This window comes from Pygocentrus nattereri, chromosome 8 (genome assembly GCF_015220715.1).
Source record: "Pygocentrus nattereri isolate fPygNat1 chromosome 8, fPygNat1.pri, whole genome shotgun sequence".
Taxonomy (NCBI): domain Eukaryota; kingdom Metazoa; phylum Chordata; class Actinopteri; order Characiformes; family Serrasalmidae; genus Pygocentrus; species Pygocentrus nattereri.
The window spans coordinates 12,059,136-12,081,739 of record NC_051218.1 but is presented as its reverse complement, the minus strand read 5'-3'; the positions used below and the strand labels follow the sequence as shown (position 1 = coordinate 12,081,739).

Sequence of the window (22,604 nt, the reverse complement as noted above, 5' to 3'; positions counted from 1 at the left end):
ACCTTAACAGCACGTTGTGTAAATTCAGGCCTTCACTGATCCTGCATTTAGAACATTCTCATGAGTGTCATTAGATTCCAGGATTCTGATTCTAGAACACTTGGGGCAGTTGGGTGCTAGAATTCTCAGAGAGGTGCTAAGTAAGAAAGTGAATGCAAGAGTGCGCATTGCAGCATTAATAAAGTGCATCTAAACTAGCCTCTCCTTACTGACTAACATCACACCTGAGCTCAAAGGCTCTCTCAGCCAACTGGCACGTTGACCTCTGGCCCTTATATAAGACGCTGTTATTACATAAGGCTTGTGGAGGAGGGCGGAAGATGTGTCAGTGAGGTGTAATGCTGAGGAATCTATTGGCTGGCAGACAAGCACTTCCAGCCCTGGGGCTTTCCATGTTGGCCATTGTCCAACTCAAAACTCATCAGGATGGCTTTTGAAAAGGCTTGAATTTAGATGTATTTTAGAACTATAAGTTCACTTCAATAATCAGTTCAGTGCGATTCACAATTTCTTATATAGTGCTTTGATGTCATAAGTATCTAATGTAATTATGTTGCTTTTATGTATCTGTTTTTTGTAAAGTGCGTTGGTTTGAGTGCCACTGACAATAGAGCTAAATCAAATGAAGCTATAAGGACCATGCAGACGCTGAGTTTAAAGGGCAGAACAGGTTTATTTTTAGCTTTCCCAATAACAGTTGAGGTAGAGTACATGACTGTGTTGTTCACTGTAAACATTTGGTGGTATTTGTACTCAAAATGGCTCAGTCTCTTGAGCTCTGTTCCAACAGGGCTGTTTCCAGGAGACAAGAGAAAAGACACAACAAAGAGAACAATGTTTATCACCCTGACATGGACCCTCTTCCTCTCCCTCTTCCTGTGACAGCTAGCTGAAGGATATGGAATCCCAGGACATGTCCTTTGTTCCACGGCAGTCCCACAAGCTCAGAACGTCACGACCAGACGCCTGTGTCTTCAAGATAAGTGCTCGAGTGACATTGATTCTTAAGCTGTGCTGCAACTCGCGTTAACTTGTGACAGGGCACATACAGTGTTGTTTCTTCTCCTCCTTACGAAAATAAAAAAGAACTGAAACAGAGTAGAGATCAGAAAACGGAATGTTCTTGGCCATATCTGCATGATGTGATGACGTTCAGCAGGACCGGGGAGAGATGAAAGTAGTAGAGCTTCGCTCAGTCAGTACTGCAGAATGGAGAAAATGGAGATAGTGGAGTGGTCCCTAAAAAGGCCCTGATGTCTTATCTCACCCGAACATATCTTGCGAGGAGTAGGTCATGTAGAGGAAGCCGTCGGGATCTCTGTGCTGTGAGTATATCTCCGCCATGCTGGCCGTCATACAGCACATGCTCTTTCCTGAGATCAGCAGGTACAAAGTCTGGGAGGCCTCCAGTGCTATCTTACTCCTGAGAGAGAGAGACAGAGGGAGAATCATATCAGTGGAAAAATGCATTCAGCGTCCAAAATTGTAGCACAAAAAATATTTTTAAAAAATAAAGAAAATATGTCACCATCAGGTAAACAGCAGTTAAAGCTTTCGTCTTTGAGAGAAAGGAAAAAATCAAGCTCCACTCTTGCTTAAGATCTGAAAAATCTACAAAAGCTTTGACAAATCTTTTAACTGCAAGAAGACAGCTAAATGCTATGGGTCTGAAAGGAGCTTTCAAGAAGCCAATGCTGAGAAATGGTAATAGACCAAAAAGAAAGCAAAATCGCAAATGAAATGAAGAAACTGCTGATGTTCTCAGAGCAATGGAGAAGCCCAAAAGACAGGAAGTGCAACCAACTTTTAAGACTGAACTTTTTAGATCTGGAGATTTCTTTGAAAAACTGAAAGCAAGTTTTCTGTAAATGTGTTTACTTCTTTTTTCCTGATGGTGAAAAATGAAAACTTGTAATTAATGGTCTTTTTGACAGAACACTAAATAAATGAAGGGTTGTATCGAACTTTTCCACAGTACTGTGTAACCAGTAAGTGGTGTAAAAAATAGGGAAGTGGTGGCACTAGCAGTAGGGAAAAACCTTAAATCTGATATAGACTTTTTCTTAGGAGCTTTCTTAAGAACACATTTAAGAAACAACCTAGGTTATTAGTGAATTAGGCCCAATGTTCTTTACAGACTCAAAAGTATTCTTTTCTATGGTCTTTGTAGCACTTTTGTTTTGTAGAGAATGTAGATGTGCGAAGTGCTCTAATATCAGCACTTCATACTTTAGGACACACAGCGGCCTAAATTTTGAAAATCACTGTGCACAACTCACCTGAGCAGGCACAGAAACTGCCCCATTGTGAGTTCATGAGGGACCAAGAACTTTGTTTTGTCCAGTAGAGGAAGCTGTTTCTCTCTAATGTATCGCTCAACGATGACCTGGGGTTTAGAACACAGAGGTCAATCATAGTTGGTTGTATAGTTGTTGTACTAAATTTTCAAAGGCCTGAAATATGAAACCAAGATAGAGCAAAAACGTACCGGCAACTTATTGGGAAATTTGGACCGAATTGTGCAGACTTCATCTTTTCGTGTGGCTGCATTCAAAGAACAAAAATAGTTGAGCATTATTAAACAGGTGTATTGAGATTTAATTAACGACACATCTAAAGTTAAGAAAAAGCTACTTGAATTGAGGTAATAAGGGAAAAACATGTAATATGCCTTGAGAAAGTAATTCTTCAATCCATCATCTAATTCTCTGCTACAATTCACTTTAAAAATGAATAAGAAAACATTTACAGTATGTCATTTTTCTCATTTAGAAAGATTACACTAGTAAACATCAGCAAAAAAATGTCACCTGTTTTCTGACTGCCCATAATAATATCTTTCATAGTGAGACTGGATTATTGTCAAGTGATTTATAAAGAGATTCTTCTTCCTAAGCTGCAGCTTACCCAAGCACTTCCTTTGCTTGAAAGGCATCATTTCCATGGACCTCTCGAAGGGCGGCATGTCTGCGTGTGGTGGTGGTGTGGTGGAGGCTGCTGCTGAGCTCCCTCAGGAAGAAGCGCACTCAAACCCCGCCTAGCAGCCAGACAGGCTTGGTTTTATAAGGGGATGAAGAGTGGAGGTGTGACAAGAGGGAGGAGGCATGAAGGCCCTAATACGTGTAAATATGTGCTTACATGTAAAATAGTTCACAGCTCTGTGCCGCTGGACTACATTGGTCTCAGACCAGCATCTGTTAACCCTCTTCTGCCCTTCCATTAGCAACTATAGCAAAATAGTGTTTAAATACCAGTGCTGAAATGATACCTATAGTGTTGAATGAATGCTTAAAGACTTAAATTAACATCTAAAGTGATTAATTGACAATGTTCATTTAAATCTAGCTAGACACAAATGAACACTAAATTAATTAAAAGCTGGGGACTGCTCTTCACAGCTTTGTTGTATTGCTAGAAGATGAGCTTCACACCCACCACTGAAGCCAAACCTTTTTCAGAACTGGGTGCCAGAGTACATGGAGTAGCTCTCATGAACCTTTCATTGGGCAACAACATATTGCATTTAAATAATAAACTAAACTTGTTCTCATGATCCAGAAGCCTTTGGGTGATGCCCCTAGAAGCTTAAATAAATGAGACGCTGAAAGGCTGTCATTTTATTTGTCAAGCAGACTAGCCTACTTCTGCAGCATAACATAGATATATCTACTGCTATTGTATAATAGAACAACAGTGTTTAGTTTGTTTTGGTCAGTGAATATGCTAAATTGTTATATTGTTTATTATGGGTACATTTTTTATTTTTCTTTTACATTTTATATTAATTACCAATTACTGGAGACCTATTGAAGGAGGTGACAGACAGGAAAAGTAAATGTTTCCTTGTTTATCTTTTTTTTAATTAGAGTTTGATGTAATACAATAAAAGTGTTAAAAGTTTTTAAAAATACCATTCACTTCACACTGTATACAGTCCATATATGAAAAAAAGCCCACTTTGAGCTGTATATGTTTGTGATGTCACAAAAAACAACTCACTTACATTCACCTACCTGATCATCCTACAGCAGTTCAGCTCTGCCCAGTCAGGCTGAAGTTATGAGGAGTGTTTTAGCCTACACTGCTTTTTGAATGCAGGACAGGCAATTAGAACTGAGGTCAGATGTACTAGACCAGCATAAACCAGCATAGACCTGCATAGACCTGCATAGACCAGCACAAACCAGCATGCAATGCTTGCTGCTCTGTGCTGTTTTTTCAGTAGGTCCACAAACCATGACATCATATTTTTCAATAAAATTAGAACTGATACTTCTGAACTTTGTGGTGATTTTGTACATAAATTCTACTCTATGTTAAAAGATGCAGCTCATTATATAGCTCATATATACTGTGGTGAGACAGTCAGAACTGGCACAGTTATATTATCTTGGAGGTTCAACATTGAAAGCACAGTGCATAGAGCTAAAATACACAAGATTAGTTTGAAGTATCTAAGCACAATAAATGACTTCACCAGCCCAGGGCAGAGATACAAATAAGATCACAAGATTAGATGGTATTTAGGACAGTGTTTCCCAGACAGTCTCCCTGCATTGCATGTTTTAATACCTCCCGGCCTGCTTCAATCAAATCAAATGTGTTAGAGCAGAGAAATGAAGAAGTATTGAAATACAAAGTACAGAGATACCGTAGGAACGGAACTGGGTATTTTTTTTTCTTTTGGGTATTTACACAAAGTATACAAGCAATAGAAACTAAAGCGTACAAGGATCTGAGAACGGCCTTCTGAGAAGGATAGCATAAGTATGATGGGGGGAGGGGGGGTTAGGTTAACTAAAAACTAAACTAAAGAAGCTAAAAGTGTTTTTTTCCTCTGCATTTTCACAAATATTTTAAAGAACTAAAAGTAAAAGTAAAGAATTAAAAGGAAATAACTGTTTTGCTAAGAAAGGCTGCAAAAGAGACACTGTCCTTAGACACATGCACTTATATATAAAAAATGGAAATCAGTACATGCAACACAAATCGACTTCTGTGTTAATTGTGCTGATACCAAATATAATAAAGAAAAAAAAGGAAAACAAATGGCCTGTTGCCACATTATTGTCATGACATAAAACACTGCTTTTGTATTGTATCTCAATCTTTGGATGGATATATATATACCACTATAAATCTTGACAAGATTTTTTTTCTTTCACTCTCATGGAAACTGGAAATGAAAGATCTTGAAACGGTTTGTTATTCTGGAAACAAATGGAGAATATTGTTAATGGGATAAAATAACATGAAAAATATTGTGAATCTTTGCATTTGTTAGCTTGTTACTGCTCAAATTGATCAGACAAATTCAATGTCAAATATTGTACTGAAGGTTTTACATTTAGATTATAATGAAATGTTTTTTAATCATGCTATAACGGTGATCTAAATGGCTTTGGTAACTTGACAAATGCTTTTTTCCATATTTGAGGTTATATAATTTGCAGATCCCCTCGTACTAACTTCATAACTTAATAATTATTAGCTTATTTTTGTGTTTTTATCATGCTTTATTAAAAAAGGGGGGTAATATGTTCATACAAAGGCACTGACGGTTTAGGAACAACCAAAGGCCCAAGAGTTTTACAGCAAAAAAGTATTTCTAAATAACCCTGAAGTCACGAATTACTTTACTTTTAAGAAATTTTGAGAAATCATACCAGAAAACTGCGCCATAGATACATTTTATAACTGATTCTCATCACTCAGACATTGCATCACAGATAAGACAAGAACCGGTGCTCTAAACCTGTTCTGCATGTAACAAACGCTCTGCAGTTGCCATGACATCATCGCGTGGCCGGACAGCGCCACCTGCCGTCTGAACACAGTCAGTGCAGTTTCCCTCCTCGCCTGTGGAACGCACGTGTCGCATAGCAGCCGGCACAAATGCAGCAGGCTATTGTTGCCAGCCACTCAAATTTAACGGGAGTGTTTGGACTTTAATCGCTTTCTTTGTGGAAAAGACTGAGTAATGCAGCTCAAGAACAGCATATTAACAGTAAAACGGGCTGTAGTCTATAAACGTTCATATATAACGCGCTGCCTTCGTTCAGCGTCTACTCTATTCGAAAACTTATCCAGCCAATCAGCTTCGAGCCCTCGCTCCGTGGCTCCGCCTTCAAAACTCCCTCTCTCCACCTCTCACCGTTTGCAGTGTGCAGTGGGCTTTTTTCGCATAACTGAATCGGCATCATGAACGGGAGTGTGATCGCTGACGAGGACGGTGAGGCGGATAATGATTGAGGACGACCGTTCAGCCTCCCCTCTGCGAATTTCTGGGACTAAGCTAAGATTCTCGGACGCTCTCATGCATCCTTTCTTTCTTACGTGACTGCGTGAATGCGAAAGTTGGCTCTCGAGTTAACGTTAGCCGGAGAGCGTCTTAGCCTGTGGGTTTTGCCCGGAGCTCGGGAGAAAAAAAGCGTCACGGACTCTGCATTTTAATCAGCGGTACACCAATAGCCCACAATGTGTATCCCGACACGGCGGCGTTGATGCGGCATTGACAGACAGGCGGTGCAGCGGCTCCGCACACAGGCGAACCCGCAGGTTTCCCGTTTCACCCAGCGGCGGCGGCGGCGGCGGCGGCTGTGCCAGCTTGGAACCCGATTTTGGGTGCATGATGACGGGGCGCAGGAGCTGCGTGAACTCGCTGTGGTCGGGGAGCGAGCGGGTTCGCATCGGAGAGCGGCTGAAAGCCACCCTGGCTGGGATCATGGAGCTGGACCTGCTCAGAGGGCGACAGCTGGAGCTGGTGGATGCGGTTCTGGAGGAGAGCGGGAAAACCGCGGAGAGCGTCGCTGCTCAGCAGGGGGCAAACCTCGAGAGTGCTGCCGCGGATGGCGCCGCAAAAGCCCGCAGGCAACAGGTCAGCAGGGACGGGGGGGTTGGGGTTACTGAAGGGGACCACGGTGTTCTGTCCTAATTATAGGACATTGCTGAAGATACGTGTAACGTCTGTACTGTACGATTTGACAACACCTCTTGGTGACAGTGACGTCAACCGGTGAATAACACTGTGCCGTGACCTAGCCAGGGGTGTAAGTTACGCACCTGGTCGGCGCCCAAACACACATCCTCTATCCAGCGTGTCAAGGTTGAATGAGGGTATTCTGAGCCGCTGACCGCCATGCATGTTAATTTTCCCACGCTGGATTAAATCCGCAAGGCTTTGGTGGAAGGCACGTTTTAATTTGGTTAGGTGTCTGTTGGTGTTTGTTTTCTGTTGCTGTTGAGGGTAGAATATTACTGAAAGCCTGTAGAGATTTCATTTATCCTTTATTTTTCCCCTGAGGTCCACTTATGATGTCCGTGTGGGTTTATGTACTTAAAAACAGTCATAATTTGTCTTTACATTACAATTTCCTATCCTCTCTTTATCCCTTAATGTAACAGGCTTTTGTTGTGCCTTTCAGACTGATATATGTAAATGACTTCTGTTCTGATTGGTTGTGTCACAATCAAAAAGTACATCAAGCTTATTCAATAACTGCAGTGTGAACGGATGGGATAACTAACCTGCTTTAGGCTGAATAGGTGTAAATGCGCTGATTTTTGTGACATCACAAAAACAGTGAAATCAAATCGGGCAGCTTCAGTTTCATGCATGGATTGTATATACTGGGCAGTGAACGGTTTTAAAAACTTTAACAGTGTTTGCAATTTACATTAGACTATATTTGCTTCTAAAAAGCCAGGATCAAAATCAGTTTTCCGTGTTATGGGCCCTTTAAAGTATACACAGTGGATGTAGAAAGGTGAGCTCCTGTCTAGGTATGAAGGGCTTCTTTCACTGGAGGCATAGACCTGTTCCAAGTAGTGAACATGTATATGTGTAAGAAGAGAACATGAGGTGGAAGTGCTTGTTTGAACTGACAATGGGGTTGAGGATGGATTGTGACCATGTAGTGGTCAGTGAGACACTGTGTAAATGAAACAGATGTCATATGGTAGCAGTCAGCACTGCTACACAACAAAAAAACATTCACCTGTGCAGGACAGTGTTTCTTTGTATGGGCAACACATTTCTTTTTCTTAATATACAGTAAATGACAGGAAAACCCCACAAGTTGTTTTGCATACTGTATGTTGCTTAAAGTGATTTGACAAATTCCTTTTACACCTTCAGTTAGACACCATACATCAAATATGGGGTGACTCATCACTATAGCTGTGCGAGCCAGAAGAACAAATAACCGTTTTGATATAATGCTTCGGTATAGGAACATGTGTACGAGCTTATGATCAGACGTTCCAGTTTAAAAAATAGATCAGATTGATATGTGTATTGAAAAAAGTGTTGAGCTGCAAAATACAGTAATGTGATGAGGCAAAATGTATTAGTCATTGCTCTGTTTGCTGCCTTTCAGCCAACGCATCTGCCATTTACATAAATGGCACATGCTGACATGATTCTGATGCCCGCGTCATAGATATCACCTCTTGCCTGCTAGCTGCAGAGGGAGCGAGAGAAAGGGGGAGCTGGACAGAGAGGTGCAGGGATGGAGGTGGAGAGCAGAGCACATGGCTGTGCAAGCTTCTCACCGAGTTAACCCCCTCAGAACAACAATCTGCTTTGCTGCTTTTTCCTTTCATTTCACAGTTTCATTTACACTTTACAGAAACTTTTTGGTAACAGGGTTCTAGATTAATAAAAATCACCACTGACTAATTTCAACAGTTAAGTCAAAAGAAAAATTTGGCAAAAAAAGAAGTGTACATAATTTTCCCCTTACTCCAAATGTAGTCAATCAGCCAAGGTGGTCGGTGAAGCTGCAAGCCTAATGTAGCTAACAAGGGAAAGCCTATAGACTGTTTTAGAGCTTTTCATTATCCCATGCTTCACCAGCTGTTCTGCTCAAAGTAGAGATAGTTCCACTCGGTGCATACAGTACATTTAGCGCACGTCCGTAATTAAAGAGGAACTCCGCCGATTTTTCAAAACATCTGCATAATTAAATGGTTAAGAGGTACAGAAATTCATTCAGAGTAGTCTGGTGCAAAATGCTAGAGGAGCTTAGTAAGTCAGAATCATTCACAGTGGTAGAGATAAGAACCAGGTGTCTGAAGAGTTTAAGGCCTTTAAAAGCTACATTACAGAAAGTTGTTACTTTAAATGGTTATGAATACTTAGCATGATGTCTGCTACATTGTTTTACTCTAGTTTTGACATAGGTTTTGGCCTAAAACACATTTTACTCAATTTATTCTAATCTGTTCATGGTGGAGGGATACGTTAAGGGTGTTCTAAGGCAAATAGTGCCCAAAGAAAACTTTTTTTTTTGGATTTACTACTATTTTACTATTATCAGCATTTCATATAAAATCCTCAGAAGGATTTTATTGGTGGTGGTTTTTCTCTACAAATGAAGCATTTCGCATCAAACCACTCTGAATGACATTGTTTGCATTTCGACCACTGCATTATGCCGACATTTATAAAAATGGGTGGAATTCCCTTTTAAGCGAAATTTGCTTTCCTGTCTGCTCTCCCCAATTTTTTACTATGTCAGATTTGCAAATCAGGCACAGTCAATGAAAACAGACAGTTTGTTTTTTAAATAAAAGCACAGGTGCAGCTTGTATATTGGCTACTATGAGTTCACGAAGCAATTCTCCAAATTTGTTGAGAAAGTTGAGCTAACATATAAAGCTTAACGACTTGTACTTTAACTGAACAGTAATGTTATCTGTGCAGATATTCTAATAAAACACCTCTGTTTGACTGGCGAAAGCTGATCCAACATAGCTTTAGCTAGCTTACGCTATTCAGTTAATAAACAAGGAATACTCTAGGAAGAAATCGTGCTTGCTAGCTAACAAAATCACAATTGCAAGCAAAAGCTATTAGCAGCTAACAGGTACTGAAGTGTTTGTAAGAACTCAGTTTGAATGGCTTTAGTGGAACTTGTTTTTTAATGTATTTTAAAAGGAACATCTAATTATATTAAATTATGGGCTAAAACAGTCAATACAACAAAAAATAGCCTCTCGCTAAATGCAATCATTACAAGCACCCCAAAATAAGCAAACTTTAAACACCATAGTTGTCTTGGGTGATCAACTACATATAAGATAAAGAGAAAAACTGTAAATAAGATTTTTTCCACCAAACAATTTTTTTAACTTCCTTTTAATAAAACTGGATTGCTACAACTGAGGAACCTGTGCCTCTCCAACCCGTTCCTGCTGTGGGTGGTGCTGGCAAAGAGCAGCCACTTTTCAGTGGTTGCTTCCTGATCAAATACAGTAATGATGGATAAATGTCCACACACCTCCTGTGGCATTGATAGGAGTGCCCGGGTAAGTGCTTTGTCATTAGACAGGAGAGATCAGACTGAATCACCTCCCACGCCTCCTCCTTATTCTCATTTTCTGTCATTTTCATCATTACTCTTCTATGACTCTCTTTCCGTGTGCCAAACTGCTCCTTTGTGAATTGATTGGTGCCTGGAAAAGAGCCAGTGCTCCGTGTGACAGTACTCTCAGACCTGGATCAGGTTTCCCACACACAGGCACATGCCTGGCCTTCGCTCCGCCTGTAATCAAATAAAATGTAACTTTATACTTTGATGATCCATAGCACATGCATCTCATATATGGTGGAGAGTCTATATGTGCCTCTGCCTGTTTTGATATCACTACACTGCAGCAGAAAGGAAAAAGGGTGAAAATGTTCCAAATATTCATATACGTCTTTCAACTTAAACCAAATAAAGCCACCATGCACTCTCAGAAAACCTTTCAGGGTATAAACTCTGTCACTGTGATACCCTCAAGGATACATCTTCATTTCCTTTAGTCAGGAAACAAAGACTCCATATTCCTTTGCATTTATAATTTTTAAGTTGCATTGACTCCATATACCCTGTCTGACTAGTCTAGTATTTTATTTTTATACTTTAAGGGAAGGTAAAGGTAGTGTACCTTTAAAACTCGTTTGAGGTACACAGTTGGACCTTAAGGGCCATGTTGTACCTTTAAGGGTTCATGTATGTTGTAATTTGCAGGACGAACATTTATCTGGACCGTACCTTTTTTTTTCAGTGCAACAAAACACTACACATATAATAATGTAATATTATAGCTATTAGAATATTATTTTTTTCCCACTTATGTTTAAATGAGTTTACATAACTAAAACCGTCATCATTCATTTTTACATGCCCATTTCTTAAGATTAAACAGGTTGTTTTGTTTTTAAGACTTACACATCATCTCTAAAAAAATAAGCTGGTTTGTAGCTCCGATTTTGTTTTCAAAACTGTCAGCTGCACTTTATATGATGTCAAAACACAATAATGAATAGACTGCAATAACTGAAAAGTTAATATTTATGGGATAAATGAGCTTTTTTCTGATTGACTAACCTTTATTTTATAGAACTTCAGTGTGAATGGGTGGAGCTAAACTACTGTAGGTTGAACGGACAGATATATGTAAATGTGTTGGTTTTTGTGACATCATAAAAACAAAACAAATTCAGAATGGTCTCTTTCTAACTATGAGCGGTGAGGTCTGTTATGTTTTGAAACTTTAACAAGAGTAAAGAAAATTCTGTTTTTCATTTAATGGACCCTTTAAAAGTCTGGCATCATATCAACACATTCTCATTAAGTTAAAATCTTTTTTTGTGCCACCATTTGGAGATGCAGTACATCTGAATTTTCTACTCTTTCACAATTACATATTTGTTTGAGAGACTTTCTTGGCCAATTTTAAGTCTGTTGCAATCTGCTAGGAATGTGGTGCTGTATGCAGATATGGGAGTTTCCCTACGTGACCTTTGTGTTTTTTTTTTTTCCAGTTTACAAACCAGTTCAATTCCCAGATGAACTCTCTCTGTTAATACGCATATATCAAGCTAATTGATGACTGGTTCATGAACAAAATCTGCAGTATCTTTCCTTTTTCCCCCTCACAGTAGAAATATTTCTCTAGCTGAGATGGAGTTAAGTATTGCTGCTGAATCGGGTTGTGTGGGCGAAGTGAGAGAGAGAGCAGGGAGAGAGAGAGAGCAGGGAGAGAGAGAGAGCAGGGAGAGAGAGAGCAGGGAGAGCAGCTCGACAGTATTCTGAAGTGAAGTGGGGGTGGTAGTCATATCTAGGAGTGCTGTGTGCGAGTGTGTGCGTGTGTGTGTGCTGGGGGTTTAAAATGCCTCCCTCATGCTGTTTCTCTCACTAGGCAACCCATCCCCCGCTCTCTCTCTCTCTCTTTCTCCCTCTCTCTCTCTCTCTCTCTCTCTCTCTCTCTCTCCCTCTCTCCCTCTCTCTCTCTCTCTCCCTCTCTCCCTCTCTCCCTCTCTTACTTTCTCTCTCTCCCACTGAGTCACTCTCTCCTTGCTATCAATCTCTATCTGTCCCCTCTCACTAAGTCTTCAACCTTCATCTCTCCCCTGCGCTTAATCTCTCTCTCCCTGTCTCTGTTTCTCACACTCATTGTTTTTCTGTGTTTTTTTCATATATATATATATATATATATATATATATATATATTTAGAGTGGGCGAGAGGAATTCTGGGTAAACTGCTGGAGCAGAGATAAGCCTGGTCAAAGTTTCTCTTTCAAAACCCTCTCATCCCCCCTTCTCCTAGTTCTCCTTCACTGTTCTTTGTTTCGTCATCTGTTCCTCCGTCCATTCTTTCTTCATGAACCCTCCCATCCCCCAGGTCCTGTTCTTCAGCACCATGAGTCACCTGCATTGTGAACGTAAAAGTCAGAACAGAGGAGCAGAGGATTGATCAGAGCTTACGGCAAGCAGACAGTGGGGCTTTGTTTAAGAGGATACTGAAGAAGTGATGTCCTTCTAGTGAAATAGCTCAGTCACAGCTGTCAAGGACCCCACAGCAAAAATTTCCAAACCTTTGTAATGAGCTTTTGCTTGCTTTCTGAGTCCAGCTAAAATCCCCAGTCCGAAAACTGTATAAAATCTGACCACAAAACATTTTAAGTGTCCAGTTATGAAAGAAAGAGCTGGGCGATATGGCAAAAATGTGCTATCACAATACTTTAGAAAGTTTTGACAGTACACAATAAGTCACAATGTTTACTTTCTCTGAAATTTGGAGCACATAAAGTAATACTACATAAGAAAAGTACTATTATAAACTACAAATCCAATTATTTGAGTCTATTTCACATACTGTGCTGCACAAAATCCAGTTCAATAGTACTTTGCATAAGTACTTAGTGACACACTATGATGTAATTTATCCTAATAACAATAGACATTGCTTGTTTTGACCAGCCCTAGTTTGGAGAATCAGGTTGTAAACTGCAGAAATAAACGTACAAATTACAATTTTAGGCCTGTCATGAAATAATTAAATTTTAGCTGAAAATTACTTGCCATATACAATTTTTCTTTTGTCATTGTTATTCATTGTAACTTTTAAAGTATAAGCCTAAAGTGGCCAAATTGGATATTTGCTTCTTTCCAAACTGATGACAGTTGCTCCCACCTTATGTCAGACACTGTCCTCTATATGCGTTATACAGCACCAGTCAGTTTTTATTTAACATGTATTTGCCTCAACCCAGTCAGATGAAAACATACCCAATTCACATTCTGTTTGTTGAGATGTGAACAGAATATCGTGAGAGCTAATAACTGGAATTTAATTGTGATCAGCTTAAATAATTGCAACTGTAATTGCGATCATGTAAGAATTGTGACTGGTCAAGTCACATTATGTCACAATTCGGGATGTAACAATACATCCTTTTGTATTGTATTGAGTTGTTTCACAGCCTATCATATTGTACTGTTGTAGCATGACTATCATGATACCTTGGAGCATAGGATGAATATATTAGCTTGTGGCAAGAGAGTTAGATCAGGACATGAAACACAGTTGTTTAAAAAATTTCCTCTATTGAAATTGGTTAATATCTCTAATTTCTCTGTTTTAAAAAGCTTTGAAAAGCTATATATAATGATACTTGTCATGTATCATAAAAATGGTATTTTGAAAATATCTTGAGGTATTGTAATGCTATATTCACACCTACATACAGTGGTGCTTGAAAGTTTGTGAACCGTTTAGAATTTTCTATATTTCTGCATAAATATGACCTAAAATATCATCAGATTTTCACACAAGTCCTAAAAGTAGATAAAGACAACCCAGTTAAATAAATGACACAAAACTATTATATTTGGTCATTTGTTTATTGAGGAAAACGATCCAATATTAAATATTTGTGAGTGGCAAAAGTGAGGCATCTCTGGAACTTTGACACACAATCAGTGATGAATCCTTATCTGCCAACTTTTAGAGCCCTCATGTATTGTGAGGAATGCCTCAGTTATTGCAGCGGATGGCCTAAAGTGATACTGTTGTCCTTGAACTCAGCGCTGTGTACATTTAGAAGCCGTGAGAAGTCTGTGATTCGCTGCTGAAGCACTATTTTGGAGCCCTGTTGTGTAAACACACATCTCTGATGCGTGCCCTGTAATTACCACCCCTCACACGTTTTAACACATGCTGTACTCTCTGCCATCTGCTTGCTCTTCTCAGACTCCCCCTCCAGCTGACTCGGTGTTGCCAGGCCTTGGGACTGGGGAGGGAATCAGCTCACGCTGGTCCACTCTATCCTGGGACATCCCATCAGAACTTGTGTCCCCTCCTACTCCAGAGCCTACTGGCACCACTTCACTGGACTGTGACTCCAGACCCAGCTCAGGTACAGCCTTTTCATCCTGAACTTCCAAAGAGTTCAAAGAACTAAGCGGAGCCCATTGTGTGCTACTGCAGGAGGTATCTTAAGATGTTCTTTGAAAATGGTTCTGAGTACTTTCATAGTCTGTGAAGTGTCCCAGATGAAGGCGTAAAGGGGGCAAGTTCTTCAAAGACCACTCCTTTCCTTGAGTGTGCGTAGTAGTGGACATTATTCCACAGTGCTGTTCCTCTTCTTTTATTTACTTAGGGATTACATGTTCACAGCTTATGCATGCTAGTGTGATATTTCACTTAGTGCTGCTAGTAGCAAGTTTGGAAACTGTAGGAATTGCTTACTAAATAAGTATGTATTTAAATGTTATTTAATAAGTATGTAAGTAGTTTTAATTAAATGTGTCCTAGATACTATAATAATACCTTTGCCAGTAATTGGTTAAAGTTTGGATAGTCATGTTTGTCACTTGAAAGTAATTAAAATGCTCATGAAATAATAATGAAATTATCAACAGGTCCACATTTTGTTTGGTTGAGGTTATGTCAAATGAATGTTACGTACTATTTACTTTCCACTTCAATCCGATACTTACTGCTCAGAGCAGTCTTTGGTAATCATTTACCCTGGCCCTTTAGCTTATACGTTCATTTATATCATGTGTCAACCATGAAACCACACTTTTGTTCAGTCCATGTTCCTACAAACCCTCCCCCACTTTTTCTTCTTTCTTTTCCTCAGGTTTTTACTCGGTCAGTGGGAGCTCGCTGTCAGACTCCTGTTACTCAGTGGCCAGTGAGGCAGCCCCTGGAGGGCCTGTTAAAATGGGGGGAACCTGCAGGCCTCACTCGCTGGACCACAGTACCACCCAGTGGAGGGAGGTTGAACAGCAGAGTGTACAGAGCTCAGAAGGGACAGTTCCAGGACAAAAAGGAGAAAGGAGGCCAGCCTCTACTGGTAGGAGGCAATTGATCAACCTTTGCTTATGTAGTTATTAAAAGGTGGTGATCCAATGAAGTGAAATTTCTTGAAATTCAGGACACACTTGGAAAGAACAAAACCAAATAAAGCTGACAATAAATAAAAACAGTTTACATAAAACAAACTTGAAGATAATGCAGTATGTGCCACAATATGCAGTGTCCACAACAGCAGAGTATGGTTGGTGATTCAAGACAATGAATTCCTTTACTTTTTAAAATTTAAAATTTTTTTAGTATTTTATTTAGATTTTAAAGGTTATAAACATAATACAAATAACAAAAACAAATGAAAAACATACATTGTTGTACATTTACACGGAAAAGGGGGGTGGGGATATGAGAGTTTCAATTATATTTATTTATATGTATACATTCTATCTGGTCCAGTGGAATATCCTTAATGTAATCAATAAATGGTTGCCATGTCTTATTAAATACGTTACTATTATTATTTAATTGATAGGTTATTCTTTCTAAGGGTATACAACTCTTGATTTAAGCCTCATCCCAATAGGAATTTGAGCATCTGATTTCCATTTTAGCGCAATACACTTTTTAGCAATGATTAACATCATTTCTATAAGCCGTAGAGCATATTTATTTCTGAAATCTGCATTAGTATAGTTTCCCAGAATACAAATTTCTGGGTCTACTGGAAAGGCCTTTTCAGTAATCTCTGATATTATATTGCAGACTTTTTGCCAGAAATCAATCACTTTAGAACATGTGCAGGTGCACTGCAAAAACGTTTCTTCAGCAGAGCCACATCTAAAACAGAGGGGTGAAATGTTGGGTTTAAATCTATGCAATTTAGATGGAGTAACATAAAGCTGGTGAATAAAATTATACTGAATTAATCTATATCTAGAATTTAGAGTAGATGTAACACTATCTTTACACAGATCACTCCACAGTTTTGCATCTAGGGTTACACCCAAATCCTGCTCCCATCTAACCTTTGAATTATCTGGTTCACTTACAGATTAATTTGATAGAAGTGCTGTATACATTTTTGATATCATTTTCTGAAGTGGCTGATCTGAATGAAAGAACCTTTCCATTGCTGTCATTGTGGGTAGATTCCATTTGTGTTTACTAATCGTTCTGATGAAGTCTTGTAGCTGTAGGTAACAAAATAAAATGTATTGTTTAAATTATATTCCTGTTTAATCTGTCCAAAAGACATAAAGACTCCTTCCTTGTAGCAATGTTCTAAACGATGAATTCCTTTTTTGGGCCACTCACTAAACTTTTTATTTTGAAGGAACTGTGGAAGTAATCCATTTCTCCATAGGGGTGTTTTACATGAGAGAAATCCTTCATGTCTAAAATAAATGTTGAAGCTTTCCCCATGTTTGCACTAGGTGGAGAATCATGGGGTTATCTGATGTCTTTTTGACTAACTTTATATCCCATTTATATATTAGGTCTATTGGGGTCTCCTCTTTTATTTAATAATTTTTCAATATTTAGCCATGAAGGATGGGGGCCCCTATCAAATATCTGGGCTAAAAATCTAGCTTGGGCGGACCAATAGTAAAGTTTAAAATTAGGATTACGACTTCCTCCTTGACTGTTGTCCAGAGATAATTTATTTAAGCTGATCATTGGAGTTTTACCATGCCATATAAATTGCCTAATCAGTCTATTAAGAGAGGTAAAAAAAGATGTTGGTACTTGGAATAGGGAGTGACTGAAACATGTATAGAACTTTGGGCAAAATATTCATTTTTATTACATTAATTCTACCAAGTAGTGTGAGTGGGAGGTCCATCCATCTACTAATATCCTTATTCACCTTCTCCAGCAGGCCAATAAGACTTTATAGATTTTTTAGATTGCTATCTAATAGAATGCCTAGGTATTTAAAATCTCATGATCCCTCTTCCCATCACTCGTGAACAAGACCCCAAGATACTTAAACTCCTCCACCTGGGGCAGGTCCTTTCCCCTTACCTGGAGTGGGGATGCCATCCTTTTCCGGGCTAAGACCATGGACTCAGACTTGGAGGTGCTGATCCGCATACCAACCGCTTCACACTCAGCTGCAAACCGCTCCAGCGAGTGCTGGAGGCATCCAAGTGATTCTGCCAAAAGAACAACATCATCTGCAAATAGCAGATCCAGCCTCCACACATAATGCCCTCTTGACCCTGGCTACGCCCTGACACTCTGTCCATGAATATCACGAACAAGAGTGGAGACAGGGCACAACCATGGCGGAGTCCAATGCTAACACTGAAAGAGTCTGACTTAATGCCGAGTATACGGACACAACTCTCACTCCGGGAGTACAGAGATTGGATAGCCCGGAGTAGTAGCCCTGGCACCCCATACTCCCGGAGGACCTCCCACAAGATATCTCGAGGAACATGGTCATAAGCCTTCTCCAAGTCCACAAAACACATGTAGACTGGGTTGGCAAACTCCCATGACCCCTCAACAATCTGTGAGAGGGTGAAAAGCTGATCCATTGTTCCACGGCCAGGACGGAATCCACATTGTTTCTCCTCAATCTGAGGTTCAACTATCGGTCGGAGTCTCCTTTCCAGCACCTTTGCATAGACTTTCCCAGGGAGGCTGAGCAGTGTGATACCCCGATAATTGGCACAATTGACACAAGCTTTTGGCCACAGCTACGCCTGGCAGGTTCCACAATGGAGGTTTTGAACAGGGTCCATTCAGACTCCATGTCCCCAACCTCCTCTAAACCAACCTCTAAAAGAATATCGTCCGCAAAAAGTGATATCTTATGAATGTTTGAACCACTCTTAAATCCTTGAATATGAGGATTAGTTCTGATAGCTTCAGCTATTGGCTCGATACACAGGGCAAAAAGGGCTAGGCTAACAGCACAACCCTGTCTGCATCCCCTAAATAAAGAAAATGAATTTGAGGTGACACCATTAGTTGTTATCATAGCTTTAGGGGATCTGTAGATCGATTGAATCAAATCAACAAAAGCATCACCAAAGCCAAATTTCTCAAGAACTTTAAATAAATATGGCCACTTGACACGGTCGAAGGCCTTTTCAGCGTCGAGAGAAACAGCTGCTCCTGGTATATTGTTAGATTTCCTTTACTTTTTAATTATACTTATATGCAGTTTGGAACTGTTGTTAGTGAAATTTTTTAATTAATTAAAAAATTGACTCTATGGACAGGATCAATGATACTTTGCATAAACAAATTATAAAGCTCTTGTCTAAATTCTTTCTTAAAAAGCTTGGAAATAGATTCACGAAGGCAACTTTCTTTACTCTGCTGCTGTTTAAATTACGTTCAGATGTCTTTGCAAGCACCCATGGGTGGATAATTCCGGTCCCAGAGTGACAAATTTATACACAATTTGGTGATTTTTCTGCACAAACACACCTGATTCAACTACTCAATAATTACTCTGTAATTTTAGATTTATTTGGTGGTAACAGCAGGGAAATTATCAGATGGTGCTGGACTCCAGCCCTTAGTTCTTACCCCCACTCTGACCCAGCTGATGAATACCATTTCATTTTCTTTTCAGTTTCATGGTGATAGCCTTAATATGTTTTCTTCAATTTTTCATGAACAGGTGAGCTAGAGATTGATGGGTTCATGTTTCTGACTGGCCTCTGCTCTAGCCTGGGAGAAGCACAAAAGGGATCCGTCTTTTCCACTTCTACTACCACCTCACAGCTGCAGCTAGACCCCAAATTCTGCTCTGACTTGGTGTCACGGAGGACAAAAGAGGTGTACCCTTATCCTAGCCCACTCCACGCAGTGGCCTTGCAGAGTCCCCTGTTTACCTCCTGCCAGGACTCGTCTCCCACCTGCCGCTCCCCCAGCCCAGAGGGTGATCAACCTGGGGAGCTTGAGCTTGAACAGCCCCCTGTGAGGACCCAACCTCCACCTTCTCCATCCATCACACAGCTTGAACAGTACATAACCAGATTAGTCCATCAGTACCACAGCAGGGTGGCTGCTGAGGCTTCTCAAAAGACTGCAGGCTTAAGCCATGAAGGAGTCCACCCAAGGAGTGCTTCCTCCTCCAGCTTGACTGGGGGTAGTGTAACACCATGCAAGTCTTTACTGGGCAACTCTGCTAGAGTTAGTCTGAGTAGCATTGGGAAGAAAGCTAGTCGGAATTCTATCAATCTCGGAAACTTGCCATCTGTTACTGGGGAGGATTTCAACATTAGTTTTCACCTCAACTTGAATTTGAACCTGAATCCAAACTTGAATAAAGCACTAAGTTTTGATGCTAAAAATGTAAAAGAGCAGGTGTCAGGTTCCTGTGGGCATCTTAGTGCCAACTTAATCACTCCAACTGCTTCCCCATCTTCATCATCAAGCACAGTCACCAGCACCCCCAACTGGAGGAGCAGACCACGCATATCGACCTGCCCATCCACAGTCAACCACCGTGGATCACTGGAGATTACCGGAAAGTCCTTTGGTCCACTCAACTTCTCTAAGTCGCTGGACTGGAGTGGGGCTCCCCGAGAGGAGGCAGAGGGGTGTCCACCTTCCAAAGCCTCAGAAAGTCCTGCTAAACTCAGTGAAGACTCTGCGGTGGTCTGCGAGATCTCCCGTGTGTCTGGGCTGCCCAAGTCAGTGGTGGTGGGGCTAATGGAGGAAGGGGTGGAGTTAGATGCGGAATGCTTCCGGAGTGAGAGAGAAAGAGGTGAAGGGTCAGCATCTCCATGCAGCGCTCCTACACCTCGCTCTTCTCGTACTTCTCTTCAGTCAGCGTATGGAGCAGATCGACCTGGGTTGTATTCAAGCTCAGTGACCTCAAACCCCTGGGCAGGAAGTGGCAGCATGGAACCTGACTATATTTCGCAGCAGCACCGGCTACAGGTTACCCATTCAGATTCCCATTCGGTGCTTACGACGCAGTCCAACAGCCCTCGCTCTGATCACTCTGGACCAACTCCTTCTCGCACTTCTCCCATCTTGCCGATACCTCAAAGTCAGTCAGACCCGGCCTCTTCTCCTGGCTCTGCTTCCCACTCAAGAGTACACTCCCCTCCTCGTCTGCTCACGAATTCGCCGTTTACTCCTGCCCAACTGTCCGTGTTCCGGCGAGACTCCCCATCCCAGTGCTCTCTCCCGCACTTTCACCCCTGTGGCTCCCCGCTTGAAGGCCCCATTAGGCCTCGTGGCGGTTCCCTCAGGCAGGATGCTGGTGCTGCAGCTGGGTGGAGGTCTCAGGAGAGAGGCTGGAGGAGGAGTGGGGATGGGGAGAGGCTCTATCAGGGCAAGCATGCATCTAGAGAGCTGGTGCGGGCGTCAACAGTCAGTAGTTACTCAGGAAGAGACTTTGGCAGCTGCTGGGAGGAAGAAGCAAGTACTCGGACTCCAAAAAAGGCTGCAAAGTTTTGGAAAGGTTTTGAGTCCCGGCTCTGGGGGAAAGAGGAGGAGATGGGAAGGTACAGAGATGAAAGGGTTGGGACTTTTGGTTGGAGGCACACATCTTTAAAAGAGACTTCATCAAGCAGGGTTCAGGAACAAAAAGACAGCCACTCGTCTAGAAAGAAAGGGACAAGCTGGGATGGCCGTAGCTCCAGCCTTCGCTTATCCAGGAGAGCGCTATTCCGCAGTGAATCTCAGGGATTCTTGGAGCCTCGTTCCCAAAAACGTGAAGCTCGTCTCCATAGCAGTCAGTGGTGTTCCTCCTTGGAGATCAGTCGAGAAGGGAGAGGTATAGAATGTGGGCGGAATCTAGTGAGGAAAGAGGAGAAACATCATTCTTCTACTGCCAGTCTCTTTCATCTCTCTCGCTCACAGAGCCTCGAGGGAAGCAGCCACTCACTCTCTCCTCTTTCCTCCCCTTCCTTATCTCCATCTCCACCTCCATCAGCCCCCCTCTCTCGTTCCAGATCATTCCGTGACCTTGGAAGAAAGGTTTTCGGCTCAATGAGGTCCCTCAGTTTCAATAAGAACCACAAGTCGAAAAAGAAAGACTTGTAAGCAGAGAAGGCAAACATTTCAGAGTTTGCTGACTGGTTTCTAGGACTTAAGATTAAACCTTGTTTCAGACCAGGTAATGTTTCAAACGGACAATCACCACTGATGTGATACAGCTGGACTGTTCAATTATGACAAACAGTTGTAAGTTGAGTGATAATGTGACCGCAATTCCTAACTGTTTTGAGTACATTTCTAACAGAAACCTCAATAGGAACTTTTGAGATTGTTCAGTGCACTTACAGGGCACATAATAGGTATTGTAATTTCATTCAAACACTCATGTCATGTGCTGTGCTATGTAGAAATGTTTTTTTCTTTTCAGACTAAAATGAGACTAAAAGAAATGCACTAGTTAGAGTCTTTTGCAAGTAACTAATCGCAAGGACCAAAATCATGATTCCATTTGATATATGATTAACTTGCAGCCCCATTACATAGACCAGAACCAGGATTAATCTGTTAGGAGAAACAATGGGGGTGCCAATACTGCCATGTTACACAACTTGTAACAATCCAGAAGTATTCAAAACAGCTATTCTTTCTGCACGTTTATGTGCCTCTGCATGCTACTGTGTGCTGTGTCTCTGTGCGCTATTATATTCAGTGTGTGCCAGTGTGCTTTTCATTCTATACATACTTTGCACTATACTCAGTATAGTGTGCGTACTGAAGTATTTAAGTACTTTGTGCATATACCGCACATTTGTTAAAACAATGTAGACCAAAATCGGAACAAGTACAATATGTTGCATAATATGAACTGTGCTCAGGACTTTACAAAATAATCAAATAAGATAATGTCATAATTTGAAACTATTAACTCATTTCAGTGTTAAGCAATGGCTCAATATTAATAAAGACTTGAAAAGAAATGTTTCTGATTGGTTTGCAATCCCTATTACACGAGGCTAAAGTAGAGTTCAGTGAAATGCTTTGTGGCACAACAATGGAATTAAATCTAGCAATCTGCGAGGCCTAAATCCCTCAC

General features: G+C 40.9%; 2 protein-coding genes across 2 annotated transcripts; one reads left to right on the top strand and one right to left on the bottom strand.

Annotated features, from left to right (window-relative positions):
• Positions 1–653: 653 nt before the first annotated feature.
• map1lc3cl (microtubule-associated protein 1 light chain 3 gamma, like) lies at positions 654–3,022 on the bottom strand. Its single transcript, XM_017689580.2, has 4 exons — positions 2,908–3,022; positions 2,489–2,544; positions 2,280–2,386; positions 654–1,423 (listed from the first exon to the last, which is right to left on the bottom strand). The coding sequence occupies exons 1-4, from the start codon at positions 2,963–2,965 to the stop codon at positions 1,264–1,266; spliced, it is 381 nt and encodes a 126-aa protein (XP_017545069.1). The 5' UTR covers positions 2,966–3,022; the 3' UTR covers positions 654–1,263.
• A 3,143-nt stretch (positions 3,023–6,165) lies between these two features.
• Positions 6,166–22,488, top strand: si:ch211-168f7.5 (dapper homolog 2). The gene is made up of 4 exons (XM_017690135.2): positions 6,166–6,877; positions 14,528–14,693; positions 15,423–15,638; positions 19,236–22,488. Exons 1-4 carry the CDS (start codon positions 6,629–6,631, stop codon positions 21,614–21,616), a joined length of 3,012 nt encoding a protein of 1,003 aa, XP_017545624.1. The 5' UTR covers positions 6,166–6,628; the 3' UTR covers positions 21,617–22,488.
• Positions 22,489–22,604: the final 116 nt, after the last annotated feature.

Coding starts and splice junctions, on each gene's coding strand:
- si:ch211-168f7.5 (XM_017690135.2), top strand. CDS start 6,629: ATGATGACGGGGCGCAGGAGCTGCGTGAACTCGCTGTGGTCGGGGAGC. Junction 6,878..14,527: donor CAAAAGCCCGCAGGCAACAG/GTCAGCAGGGAC, acceptor TGCTCTTCTCAG/ACTCCCCCTCCAGCTGACTC. Junction 15,639..19,235: donor AAGGAGGCCAGCCTCTACTG/GTAGGAGGCAAT, acceptor TTTCATGAACAG/GTGAGCTAGAGATTGATGGG.
- map1lc3cl (XM_017689580.2), bottom strand. CDS start 2,965: ATGCCGCCCTTCGAGAGGTCCATGGAAATGATGCCTTTCAAGCAAAGG. Junction 2,545..2,907: donor CAAGCAAAGGAAGTGCTTGG/GTAAGCTGCAGC, acceptor CTTTGAATGCAG/CCACACGAAAAGATGAAGTC. Junction 1,424..2,279: donor CAGTTTCTGTGCCTGCTCAG/GTGAGTTGTGCA, acceptor TCTCTCTCTCAG/GAGTAAGATAGCACTGGAGG.